Source organism: Lycium ferocissimum, chromosome 9 (genome assembly GCF_029784015.1).
Source record: "Lycium ferocissimum isolate CSIRO_LF1 chromosome 9, AGI_CSIRO_Lferr_CH_V1, whole genome shotgun sequence".
Taxonomy (NCBI): Eukaryota; Viridiplantae; Streptophyta; class Magnoliopsida; order Solanales; family Solanaceae; genus Lycium; species Lycium ferocissimum.
In genome coordinates this window covers 35,195,936-35,209,003 of record NC_081350.1, presented here as the reverse complement: position 1 = coordinate 35,209,003, position 13,068 = coordinate 35,195,936, and the positions used below count along the sequence as shown (strand labels likewise).

General features: G+C 34.4%; 2 protein-coding genes across 2 annotated transcripts; both read left to right on the top strand.

Annotated features, from left to right (window-relative positions):
- Window positions 1–1,845: 1,845 nt before the first annotated feature.
- On the top strand, window positions 1,846–6,268 carry LOC132030445 (hydroxymethylglutaryl-CoA synthase-like). Its single transcript, XM_059420079.1, has 12 exons — window positions 1,846–2,029; window positions 2,753–2,859; window positions 3,273–3,405; window positions 3,796–3,939; window positions 4,050–4,208; window positions 4,543–4,616; window positions 4,702–4,777; window positions 4,874–4,929; window positions 5,016–5,103; window positions 5,264–5,404; window positions 5,496–5,645; window positions 5,800–6,268. The coding sequence occupies exons 1-12, from the start codon at window positions 1,958–1,960 to the stop codon at window positions 5,986–5,988; spliced, it is 1,389 nt and encodes a 462-aa protein (XP_059276062.1). The 5' UTR covers window positions 1,846–1,957; the 3' UTR covers window positions 5,989–6,268.
- Window positions 6,269–9,669: 3,401 nt separating this feature from the next.
- LOC132031844 (hydroxymethylglutaryl-CoA synthase-like) lies at window positions 9,670–13,068 on the top strand. Its single transcript, XM_059421733.1, has 11 exons — window positions 9,670–9,792; window positions 10,022–10,154; window positions 10,628–10,771; window positions 10,860–11,018; window positions 11,368–11,441; window positions 11,529–11,604; window positions 11,703–11,758; window positions 11,847–11,934; window positions 12,428–12,568; window positions 12,653–12,802; window positions 12,907–13,068. The coding sequence occupies exons 1-11, from the start codon at window positions 9,692–9,694 to the stop codon at window positions 13,066–13,068; spliced, it is 1,284 nt and encodes a 427-aa protein (XP_059277716.1). The 5' UTR covers window positions 9,670–9,691.

Sequence of the window (13,068 nt, the reverse complement as noted above, 5' to 3'; positions counted from 1 at the left end):
TAATTTTTAGGGTTGCCTTTTATTTGGTAAATTGTATAAGAATTGAAAAGTTTTGAGGGTTTTTTCTCCCCGGGGGGTTTTTATGTCATGAAAACATCCAAAAAAAATTAAAATTGTTAAACTGATTTAAAAATTTCATTTCACTATTTCATCTCATAATTTTAAATCATGTCCAAACGACTCCTAAGCATTGCAGTTAGGGATCGTTTGGTTTGAAGAGAAGGTATGATGGTATAAGTTATGATGGTATAAGTTATGTTAGGATTAATTATCTTAGGATTAGTTATGTTGGGATAAGTTGATTACGATATTATTTAACGCTGACCATTGTTTGGTTTGTTGTTTTTAAAAATGGCATACATTGCATAATTTTTAAGAAAAAAGTTGTTTGTTTACAAAAATATCCCCCGCATGGTAGTAGAAAAAGAGTTTGAGACTTAGGGTTATTCTTGTCATTTTGATTATTTTATCATGGGATAAGTTATTCCTGGAATGCCATTATTCCCGCCGCTTTCAGGATAAACAGAAACTATTTTTAATCACGGAATAACTTATCAAGATTAGTAATTAAACAAGAAATATAGTGGTACTAAATTTTTATCACGAATATTCTTCCCTATCCATCATACAAAACGTCCCCTTAGAGTATAACGAGTTCCAATTGCAAATGCTTGTTAACTTAGTCGTACTCCAAAATACAAAGTTAGAAGATGGTACGGAATATTTCACGTTTACGGAGGGTTTTAAAAAGGCGTCACATTTATATATAGACAATTTATCCTAATACAAATCTAATTAAATAACTCGAAATTACAAGTCACACAAAGATTACTTTATCTGCTCAGGATATAAATTTAAACTCTAATTTATTTTGTTATAATGAGTCCTTTCTTTTTCATAACATAAAATGAAATACTAACTGATGTATAGAGAGTTTTATAAAAATTGTTTTAGTTGTTCAATTATATACATGGATTAAACAATTTATATATGTGATAGCTACTGCATTCACTATCTAAATGCTACAGTCAACCTCGTGTATACAATTTAGTCGCTCCGTCTCAAATTAATTTGTATGTGTTTGTTTTTTACGTGTCACTTAAGAAAATACAAATATCTTCGTTTTATAATAAGTTGTGTTTTTAGCTTGGGCATACCTATAAAAAAATTACACACTCTTAAAAAGTAAGAAGTGTTTTTACTAACTTATCCTTAATCAAATGCTTTGAGAAAAAATGTAGTTCTTTAATGATTTCTTAATCATGTAAAACTCCACTTATTTAATTAAGGGTAAAATTGGGAAAAAAAATTAACGCCTTCTTGATTTTGTGAAACAAGCGTAATTTGAAACAAAATGCAAAGAAAAAACACCGATTGTTTTAAATAGAGAGTAATTAGGAGAGATTTTGACTATTCTACAGTTATTTATATCTTAAGATATAACCTCTCTTCATTTAATATTTATTTTATCTATGTCTTACATCTCCCATAATTGAAGTGTTTGTAGTTTTACGAATAATTACTATTAATGATAAAATGGTAAAAAAAAAAAAAATGAATTTTCTTAAAAACTTTTAAAATGACAAATGATTTAAACTATTTCTAAAATGACAGATCAATAATTTGATACTCGAGAGAGTAAACAAGATTAATTTAATCACGAGTAATTATCTTTTTATATTAGAATCTATAAGTTGTATTTAGAAAATGAAAAAAAAAAAGGTTGGGTCGTCACGAAGTCTGCATTTGAGGGGCTGGTAGAAGAGCAGTATATAAATGTAACGCAACATGCGAATGCCTCTCAATACACACACACATAACTTCTCTCTCTCTTTCCGACCTTGTCGAACATTCTCGGCGCCGGTCAGGTTATTGACGGTCTTACTCTTGATCCACCCATTTTTTTATTTATTGCTCCAAGTTTAGTTGGAATAAAACAAAACAAAACAAATCTGAAATGGATTCTCAACCGAAGAATGTTGGAATTCTCGCTATGGAGATTTACTTTCCTCCTACTTGCCTTCAACAGGTAATTAAATTTGCAATACGTACACATCTACATACGTATATATATACTTGCAGATGTGTATCTAGAATTGTATTTGTGGTGCTGTAATTTGGCTGAGGGAAAATGAAGGTACTGATTCCCTCGATGTAATAATTACTCCATCCATCCGTGTCGATACTTTTTGCTTTTCGAGATTCAAACTATTCAACCTTTTATCATGTCAAACATGAGAATATATTTTCGTATAGTTTTTGAGTATCTCTATAAATTGATCTAATCGAAGGTTAGTTAAATTGACTCTCGATAAACGATAAGTGTCCCATAAATTAGGACAGTGTACTATTTAGACTTTTAAAATGTCTTTTATTTTTATTGCGATTTGTATTTCCGAAAAGTCTTTTATATTTTCCGTAAGGAATTGTTATTTTACTTCAGAATTGAGTATACGGTTTACCTTACTGTTTTAAAGAGGAAGTCATAATTGCTTCCACGAAAATTAGGATTACCATTTAAGATCTCAGGATTTGTGAATCTGAGATGATAGATTTTCATTTATTGTACTTGCATGTTACATGTATTGTGTATAACTGTACACTTTACATAGTTTTGGTAATTATAAGCTCTTTTCTGATATAAATCTGACATTCAAACAACTTGATAGATTTGAAATAAAAGTATTCAATATTAGGATTTTGATTTTTTTTTTTTTTCGATATTTGATTTCTGTAAAATTGCAATGTTTAGGAAGTATTGGAGGCTCATGATGGAGCAAGCAAAGGCAAGTATACAATTGGTCTTGGACAAGATTGCATGGGCTTTTGCACTGAGGTTGAAGATGTTATATCAATGAGGTATGCAACTAGCTGTATTACTCCCTCCATTTCAACTTGTTTGTCTGGTTTTGACTTGGCACAGAGTTTAAGAAAGTAAAAAAGTCTTTTGAATCTTGTGGTATGGTCTTAAATTAACGACTAAAATGCCCTGTAATCTTGTGGTCTTAAACATGCCATGTGAAAAATTTAAATTAAAGAGTTGCCAAGAAATGAATGAGGCATTCTTTTTGAAACAAACTAAAACGGGAAGTAAGACAAACAAATTGAAACAGAGAGAGTAGCTTCAGGAACTTCCTTCATATGGTCTGATTTCATTTCAGTACTTTATAATTTGTCTCTTAGGACAAATTTGAAACTAGGGACTAATTTCATTAGCTAATCTTGCAAAAATTCTACTTTGTTTTGCTTCTCATTAGATTTGTTATCTTCAGCTTGACAGCAGTTACTTCCCTTCTGGAGAAGTATGCTATTGATCCAAAACAAATTGGTCGGCTAGAGGTTGGAAGTGAAACTGTTATTGATAAGAGCAAATCCATCAAGACATTCTTAATGCAAATATTTGAGGTATTGACTGTTGCCTCTGCATGATGTACTGCTGATTATTTCAAAAATTGAATATTTCTTGCAGCCAATTATATAAGTTATACTCCATGAAATGCTCAAGTCACTTATTCTGCGTGAAGTATGTCCTAGCTTCATCTTGGGCCTCAAATTAGATCGCTGATGCTGCTTGTTACCCATCTAAATTGTCACCCACGTGAAAAACTGAACTCCTAAAAAATCTGCTTACTATTTGCTGTGACATTTTTCCATGGAAAATTAAATGTTCGTTGCATCAATTTTCCTTTTTGTCTTTCTTGACTTTCCTCTTCACAGCTAAAGCTTTACCTTGTGGCTTTCACATATGTTGATCATCAAAACTTATCCTGGTTCTTTACCATGTGAAACAAGCAGAAACATGGAAATACTGACATTGAAGGAGTTGACTCAACTAATGCCTGCTATGGGGGAACTGCTGCATTGTTCAACTGCGTAAATTGGGTGGAGAGCTCTTCATGGGATGGACGCTATGGTCTTGTAGTATGCACGGATAGCGCGGTATGATTATTATTTTCATGCATTCTATGACTTGAGTTTCATCTATTGCTTGCTTATTAGATACATAGAGTGAAATCTGAGCCTTGCATGATATTTACTTCTGTTCACAGGTCTATGCAGAGGGACCTGCTCGGCCTACTGGAGGAGCTGCAGCCATTGCAATGCTTGTAGGGCCTGATGCTCCTATAGTATTTGAAAGCAAGATCAGGGCTAGCCATATGTCACACGCCTATGATTTTTACAAGCCCATCCTTGACAGTGAATATCCAGTAATTTCCTTAATCCCTGCTTGCCTTAGATGATCATCAGGTGTCACATGAATGTTTCATTTTACTCAAACCTTTGGTTAATATTATTTTTTATTTTTTATGTGTGTGTTGAGAGTGTAGTATTTCACAGAACTGATAGAATCTTTTGCAAGCAACCACTTGCTGCTGATTCCTTTATGTTACACTTCTTACTGAAGTTGGATAAATATAGGATTTAAACTATGGAAAACAGTGTGTTGCATAACAATAAGAAATTTCAGTATCTCTTATCAATTCCTTATTATACCGGCATTTTCCCCAGCTATGCTCTGTATGATGTTAATTGTTGTTGCAGGTGGTTGATGGTAAGCTTTCACAAACCTGTTATCTCATGGCACTTGATACTTGCTACAAGAGTTTATGCAACAAGTAAGCTGCTGATTGATGCATCCTTATATTTGTAGATAGATTTCTTAATGATCTTCTCTTAGTGACCTTTTACTTCATTTTTTAGATATGAGAAATTGGAAGGCAAGCAATTTTCAATGGTGGATGCAGCCTACTTTGTGTTCCATTCACCATACAACAAGGTAGCTTATGAATCCCTTTATAGATTCATATGTTTTTCCTATTTCTCCAAATAAAGGGATTTAAACAGCTATCTGAATCTTTTTGTAATCCTGCAGCTCGTGCAGAAGAGCTTTGGTCGATTGGTGTTTAACGACTTTCTAAGGAATGCTAGGTGTGTTAAAATCCTCTGTTGAAAGGAATCTTTTTATTGTTTAAAGGAATTCTGTGGACTGATCATCCTCATTTCTACATTTGCAGCTCTATTGACGAGTCTGCCAAACAAATCCTCGCCCCCTTTGAGTCCTTAGCCGGTGATGAAAGCTACCAAAGCCGGGATCTTGAGAAGGTTCACTAACATTTACTTACTCTTCCTTAATTTTTTTTTTTTTTTTTCACTAGTGTCTTCCTGCAATTTTCATCCAGTACTTGTTACGGTTAATGAAGTCTTAAAGTAGGATAAATAGCTCTGAGACTGAACTAAAAATGGAATTTTATCATGCATACAGGCATCCCAGCAAGTTGCTAAACCATTTTATGATGAGAAGGTCCAACCTACCACATTGATACCGAAACAAGTTGGGAACATGTACACCGCATCTCTGTATGCTGCTTTTGCATCCCTCCTTCACAATAAGCATGCCACATTGGTAAATACAAGTTACTTATTTTTTCTATCTGCTTGTTCACGTCCAATATCTACATGTTTCCCCCAGATTCTGAATCTTTTTGTTAACTCAGGCTGGTCAGCGGGTAATCATGTTCTCCTATGGGAGTGGATTGACTGCAACAATGTTTTCACTGAAGTTTAATGAAGGTCAACATCCTTTTAGCTTGTCAAACATTGCAAGTGTGATGAATGTTGCAGAGAAGTTGAAATCGAGACATGAGGTATGTTAAATTTTGATCTAGGACTCAATTGAGGACTTGGACTCCATCACTGTTTATTTAAGCTTATAATCCAAGCAGCTGTCGATCAATTTGTTGTATCATATCTCTTTTCTCATCATATAACCCTGACTGATGTCAATAACGTTTTGTGCAGTTCACTCCTGAAAAATTCGTCGAAATAATGAAACTAATGGAGCACAGATATGGTGCCAAGGACTTTGTGACTAGCAAGGATTGCAGCCTGCTCGCACCAGGAACCTACTACCTAACAGAAGTTGATTCCAAGTACAGAAGGTTTTACGAGAAGAAGGCTCCCGAGCATGGACACGTCAATGGACACTAAACAAGGCCCTTACACTGGGTAAGGCCATATAGTTGGCCAGTGTTCTTTTAGTTATTGTCAGCACATAGAAGAATAACTAGTGCTACGGCAAATTGGATTGTTATTACATGTAGTTTCTTTTCCAGAGTAGATCTTATGCCTTTGTTTTTTCTTTTTTCAGTTTCCGACGGGTTCTAATGTTCTGTATCTCCTGTCTTCATCTGTTTGTGAAATGATTGTAGATGATTGTAAAAGTCATCAACCTAGTCTTTGATTGAAATTCATTAAGCAGATTTTCTCACCTGTGCCTTAATAATAAGCTGATGTACTTATGGGAAAGATCACGTCAATGGGTGATTGTTTAAATTTGTGGTGGCTCCTTAATATATATACTTTGCTTCCACCCTTGATAAACCCATGAATAAACACTAATGAAAAATTCATAAAACAAACTCTAATCATGAGGGCGTTCTAGGATGATGTGTCAAAACTCCAAAAATGTTGTGTGTTTAAGCCTTTAAGGTGTACGAACATTGTTTCGGTGTTGTTAGCTCCTCTTTTTTTTGCTTCTTCTTTTGTTTTACTAATGATACCAAATTGGATAGAGTATTGCGGTTGCACAAGGGCAACCTATAAGGGGTCGTTTGATTCATATGATGCATATGCCGGGATTATTATATCGGAATTGTTGTGTTGTGATTAATAATAAAGGGATTGTTATATATGATATCTTTTAGCATGTAGTTGTTGTTGTTGTTGTCGTGGATTGTTATATATATGGATATTTATTATGAAAGGACATTTTTATTTTAAAAATAGCTTAATTCTTGAGTTGCTAATATATAGATTTTCACATAACTTAACATATGTATTGCTTAAAATCGAGACCCAAATTTAAGCAATTAACCAAATACTGTAAGTTGTCATGTTGGAATTACTTATTCCATTACTATCAAACCAACTAGTTTTGAGTGTTTTTTTTTTTTTTTTTTTTTTTTTTTGTTCTTCAACTGGATTACTGGTTTGTGATTCACAGACAACGACCCTCGGATCAATGACTTGCACCTTTTCCTTCTTATTTTGATAGTAACGTTGAAGTTGACTAAGTTGGTGAAAGAAAAAAAAAATGAAAGAACTTTTCTTCACTTTTCTAACTAACACAACTTCAATTAAGATATTCCAATTTATGTAGTTCAATCTAAGAAGGCAAGGATATTCCTTTAAAGACATCCTATTATGACTGGGAATATGGAATACCTAAAAGGTCATGACAAATAGATGCAATACCACAATTGCCCTCTTAGAGCTTGTGATAAGAAGTTATCGTATCTCAAACTCTTTATATATGTTACATAAAATGTTATCCCTTTATAAGTAGTAGCACGATAGAAATTACAATCATATCTAGAAAAAAGGAAATAAAAGTAACAGATGAATACTAGCTAGGCGGCAAAATAACTAATTCTTTTATGTAAAATGTAAGATAATAACTTCTATCAGTAAACTAACAAAGATTATACTAGGTGATACCTTTAAGTGGATTTCTGGAACAAATCCAAATCGTTCGAGTTCCAAAGCAGATATTTGGCAACGGATGAACATTTCTTATTTATTACTCCTTCCGGATCAAAAAGAGTGTCCATTGAGAGATAAAAAAAAAAAAAGAGTGTCCACCTATCAAATCAAGAAATAATTAATCTGATTTTTTCGGATTTGCTCCTATTAAGTGTTATCTCATGAAATCTCAATACCTATTTAATTAGGGGCAGTTTAGTCAAATTACCTATTTTCTTCTTTTAGAAATTAGTATTTTCTTAAGGGCTAAGTAGACTCTCTTTTTGATCCGGAGGGAGTATTTTAGAACTCTATCATTAAACTATTAATTTTTATAATTACACTCCCGGTTCAGGATTTATTTCCATTTTGGGACAAGGGACTGAGTATGGAGTTTACTTTCCTATGAGAATTTGAATTAATTGAAAAATATGTATAAAACACATGTGGGAAACCAGAAGAACCAACCGACCAAGTGGCCAGAAATTTTCTTTTGTTAATCCTTTTTCTGTGCATGCACTCAGTCTAATGTGTATTTGGTAGCCCACTTGAACTTCCACTTGTTGAAGAATGATTCTCCTAATCCCTTCCCCATTTCCACCTGGCCCTGGCCCTGGCCCTGGTTCTGGTTGAAATATTGAAACTCAACTTTGGTGGCTTAAGTTAATCACCATTTTAGTTACTCTATTAATCCAACGCAAACATGCTAACACAGTACATCTCCATTCATCTTCTTTCTCCCCTTGAAATTTCCTCTCTTCTTACTTTTGATTTCTTGCTCAAAGTTATAGTTGCTTGCAACAATAGGAAATGCCTTCTCAACCGAAAAATGTTGGAATACTCGCAATGGAGATTGACTTTCCTCCTACTAGCATTGTGCTGGTAAATTTTTTAATATAACATTTTAAGCTCATACTTCTACATTCTTATTTGGCTAAATACATCGTCAACTCTTTAAACTTGTCGGTAAATTTCAGTTTGATATTCAGACTATTAGTTGTTCCAATCGAGCACTTGAACTCATGATAAAGAGTTTCTATTAGGACCTTCCAGCTCAAAAGCTCAAATTTTGAAAAAAGTTTTTGGACGTGTTTTCAAGTGCTTATTACATACGTAAGGTAAATAATCACATATAATTTGTCACCTCCTTTAGTCATACATATCAGCATTAATGCATATTGACGCTAATGCGTATAGCTAAATGAGGCGACATATTTTAAGTAGTTAACTTATCTACGGAATGGGCTTGAGAATATATACACAAAGAAGCTTTTCAAAAATTTGAGTTGGAAGCATCTAAAAGGAACATTTTATCGTACGTTGAGGTGCTCAATCAGAACAAACTGTAGTTCGAATGTGCCTTCTTATTTAGTGGCGTAAGCAAAATATAATGTGTTATTGACAAAACGAACAAGTAAAATCTCTTTACCAAAGTCATATTAGTAAAAAATAGTTCTAATACATTTATGTAATCGTCACTAATTAATGATAATCCAGGACAAGAAAAAGTAAAAAAAATGAACTTTCGTTGTTTATAGTAAGAATAATTAACTATGACTACTTGGACAACTAAATCACAAGAAAATCCTTGCCAAATTTTGTTATCTGAAAGACTCTAACTACATGTACGGTTTTTATATTTTCACATATGATTTATGTATATAAATTTAGTGAGTTTCTTGATGAAGCTGTATCTAAGAATGGTTCGGTCAATGTATATCCGCTTGTGCCTATATATACAGTACTTGCAGCTATGTATCTGTGACTGTATTTAGGTGCTCAACTTTGCCAAGCGAGACAAATGGACATTTTTCGGACTCTGCTTTTTGTTTTCTTCGTAATCAGTAATACTTTTTGTGAAGAGCGAGGAACGACTTTCAAAATGCCTTTGTTATTGCAATATATAGTACTGAAAAGTTTTATATTTTTCTGTAAATAACTGTTAGGATTACAACTTATTTTAAGCTCTCACGATTACGAATCTAAGATCATAGATCTCATGTCATGCACGTCTATTGCTTCTATTTATCCGCGAGCAATCAGGGGTACATAGTTTAGTGCTTTAAAAGCTCTTCTGTGCTTCAATGTGACATTCAATTCACTTTTATAGTTTTGAGGGAGTAAGACTTCTATGAGTTAATTACAGTAAAATTGCAATGTATAGGAAGAAATGGAGGCTCATGATGAGGTAAGCAAAGGCGAGTATAAAATTGGTTCTGGACAAGATTGCATGGGCTTTGTAATTGAGGATGAAGATGTTGTATCAATGAGGTATGCATTTAACTTTAGTAGCTGCAACAATGACTACTACGCATCAATTTCAAACTAATAGGGATCGGATACATGAAACCTCTATAATCATTCTGCTTCATTTAGACCCATTTATTTCATTACTTAACAACTTGTCATAATGAAACTGGGACTAACTTTATTAGCTAATCCTGCAAAAAATGCTACTACTTTGTTCTTTTCTCTTATCATCGGAATTTTTCATCTTCAGCATGACAGCTGTTACTTTCCTTCTGGAGAAGTATGCTATTGATCCAAAGCAAATTGGCCGGTTAGATGTTGGAACTGAAACTATTATCGATAAGAGCAAATCTATCAAGACATTCTTAATGAGAATATTTGAGGTAATGCCCGTTCCATCCAGGCAATGCAGAATAATAAATTTTCTAAATGGTGTGTTCCAACATGTGGCCAAGTGAGACTTAACTGCGGAGTCTTTACATGGCATACTGCTGATTAGCTCAAAATACAATATCTGTTGCCGCCAAATATTATAAAATACATGAAATGTCGCGAAGTGAGTTATTCTACATTAAATATTGTCCTTGTTTCATCTTGGACCTCAATTTTGCTTGCTGATGCTGTTTGTTACACATTTTAATTGTCACCTAACTGGAAAACAAAAAAGTAACTCCTCGAAAATGAGCTTACCATTTTGCTGGGACATTTATCCTTGGGGAAGTAATATGTCTGTTGCATCAGTTTTGCTGTTTGGCTTTCTTCACCTTCCTCTTCACCAATAAAGCTTTACCTTATGGTTATCACATATGTTGATCATAGAAACTCATCCTGGCTCTTCACCATGTGAAACAAGCAGGAACATGGAAATACTGACATTGAAGGAGTTGACTCCCATAATTCCAGCTATGGGGGAACTGCTGCATTGTTCAACTGCGTTAATTGGGTGGAGAGCTCTTCATGGGATGGACGATATGGACTTGTAGTATGCACGGATAGTGCGGTATGATCATTAGTTTCATGCATTCTACAACTTAAGTTTCGTCCACAGCATGAGTTTTGTTCATTTATTTGAGAACTTCTGTTCACAGGTCTATGCAAAGGGACCTGCCCGGGCTACTGGAGGAGCTGCAGCCATCGCTATGCTTGTAGGGCCTGATGCTCCTATAGCAATTGAAAGCAAGATCAGAGCTAGCCATATGTCGCATGTCTATGATATTTACAAGCCCATCCTTGACAGTGAAGATCCTGTAATTCCCTTTAATCCTTGCTTGTCTTGTTGATCAATCAGTTTTCACATTAACACTTCAAAAAGCTGTTTTGCTAAAGCTTCGGGTTAAATTTATTTTTGAGTTTTTAAGGTTATGTGTATTGAGAGTGTAGTGAAAGCTACCCCTTGCTGACACCTTAACCTTTAAGTTTTAGTTCTTACAGTAATTTTTACATACAGGATTTAATTTAATATCAAGAAAATAACGTGTTGCATGACAATTTTTTACAATTCAGTATCGTTACTGATATTTTGCAAGCCTGCTATATCCACTGTTGAGGCTTCAGATATTCCATCTGTGCTCTGTATGATGTTAATTATTGTTGCAGATGGTGGACGATGAGATTTCACAAACCTGTTATCTCACGGCACTTGATTCTTGCTACAAGGGTTTATGCAACAAGTAAGCTCCCAGATGATACACCCTTATATTTGGAGTTAGACTTCATAATCATAATCTTTTAGTGACCTTTTACTTCATGTGTTTTAGATATGAGAAATTGGAAGACGGGCAATTTTCAGTTGATGATGCAGCCTACTTTGTATTCCATTCACCATACAACAAGGTAGCTTATAAATCCCAGGCAGATTCATTTTTTTTTTCCTATTTCTCTAAATTAAGTCATTTAAACAATCATCTGAATCCTTTTAATTAATCCTGCAGCTCGTCCAGAAGAGCTTTGGTCGCTTGCTTTACAACGACTTCTTAAGGAATGCTAGGTGCGTTAAAATCTTCTGTTAGAAAGGAATATTTTTTATTATTTAAGGGATTGCTCTGGACTGATCATCCTCATTTCTGCATTTGCAGCTATATTGATGAGTCTGCTAAACAAATCCTGACCCCCTTTGAATCCTCAACTGCTGAAGAAAGCTACCAAAGCTGTGATCTTGATGAGGTGCACTACCAATTGCCTACTTTTTCTTCTTGAAATGTTTCTTTATTGTACAACTGATTTTCTCTGATCTTCTTCCGGTACTTTATTTAAAGGGAAAAGGTCCAAATATGTGGTTGTAGCAAATTGCCTCATATTTGCCCTCGTGATTAATGGACCTCTAGCTTGAAATAGGTGGACTCCCCATGACAATGGTATAAATTTACCCTTAGGTTGGAGCTCCGTTAGGAGTCAAGGGCAAAAAGGAGACTTTTTCCTAACCATTGGTAATATTAGACCAAAAGTTTAACGGAGGCTAAAGATGCTCTATTTTGGATCCTATGGAAAATTTGGCCCTTAACATAATAGACCAAAAGTTTAATGAAGGGTAAAGTTGTTCTATTTAAATCAGTGAATGAATTCCGTAAGTAGGATTAATAGCTCTGAGACTGAAAATGGAATTTTGTCATGCAACCTACCAAAACAAGTTGCTAAACTGTTTGCTCGGTTAATCCAGGCATCCCAACAAGTTGCTAAACCATTTTATGATGAGAAGGTGGAACCTACCACATTGATACCAAAACAAGTTGGCAACATGTACACTGCGTCTCTCTATGCTGCTTTTGCGTCCCTCCTTCACAATAAGCACGACACATTGGTAAAAGCAACTTACTTTTCTGCTTTTGTTCTTTCATATTGTTATATATGTTTCTGAATTCATTTTTTTTTTTTTTAACTTCAGGCTGGTCAGCGGGTAATCATGTTCTCCTATGGGGGTGGATCGACAGCAACAATGTTTTCACTAAATCTTAACGAAGGTCAACATCCTTTTAATTTGTCAAACATTGCAAGTGTGATGAATGTTGCAGAGAAGCTGGAAAAGAGATATGAGGTATGCGAAAATTTCCATGTTGGTGAATTTGTTGTGGCATTCAAATCTTTTTAGAATCCATCTCTTTGGCCTTGTCATTGACTGACTAATAACATTTTGTGCGGTACACTACTGAGGAATTCGACATTTTTGTTGGACTTTATGAGGCCAGAAGAGAGTTTGGCATCAAAAATGACTATTGGTGTGAAATGCCTGGCAACCTTCTACCAATAGGAGCCTACTACCATATTGAAGAGAACATAGAAGAAGAAGAAGAAAAAGAATAA

Bases quoted from the DNA above. Each gene is read 5' to 3' on its own strand.
- LOC132031844 (XM_059421733.1), top strand. From the start codon at position 9,692: ATGGAGGCTCATGATGAGGTAAGCAAAGGCGAGTATAAAATTGGTTCT. The intron at 9,793-10,021 runs GTATGCATTTAA...TTTCATCTTCAG, and splicing joins GAAGATGTTGTATCAATGAG to CATGACAGCTGTTACTTTCC. The intron at 11,019-11,367 runs GTAATTCCCTTT...TTATTGTTGCAG, and splicing joins TCCTTGACAGTGAAGATCCT to ATGGTGGACGATGAGATTTC.
- LOC132030445 (XM_059420079.1), top strand. From the start codon at position 1,958: ATGGATTCTCAACCGAAGAATGTTGGAATTCTCGCTATGGAGATTTAC. The intron at 5,104-5,263 runs GTTCACTAACAT...TCATGCATACAG, and splicing joins AAAGCCGGGATCTTGAGAAG to GCATCCCAGCAAGTTGCTAA. The intron at 5,405-5,495 runs GTAAATACAAGT...TTGTTAACTCAG, and splicing joins ACAATAAGCATGCCACATTG to GCTGGTCAGCGGGTAATCAT.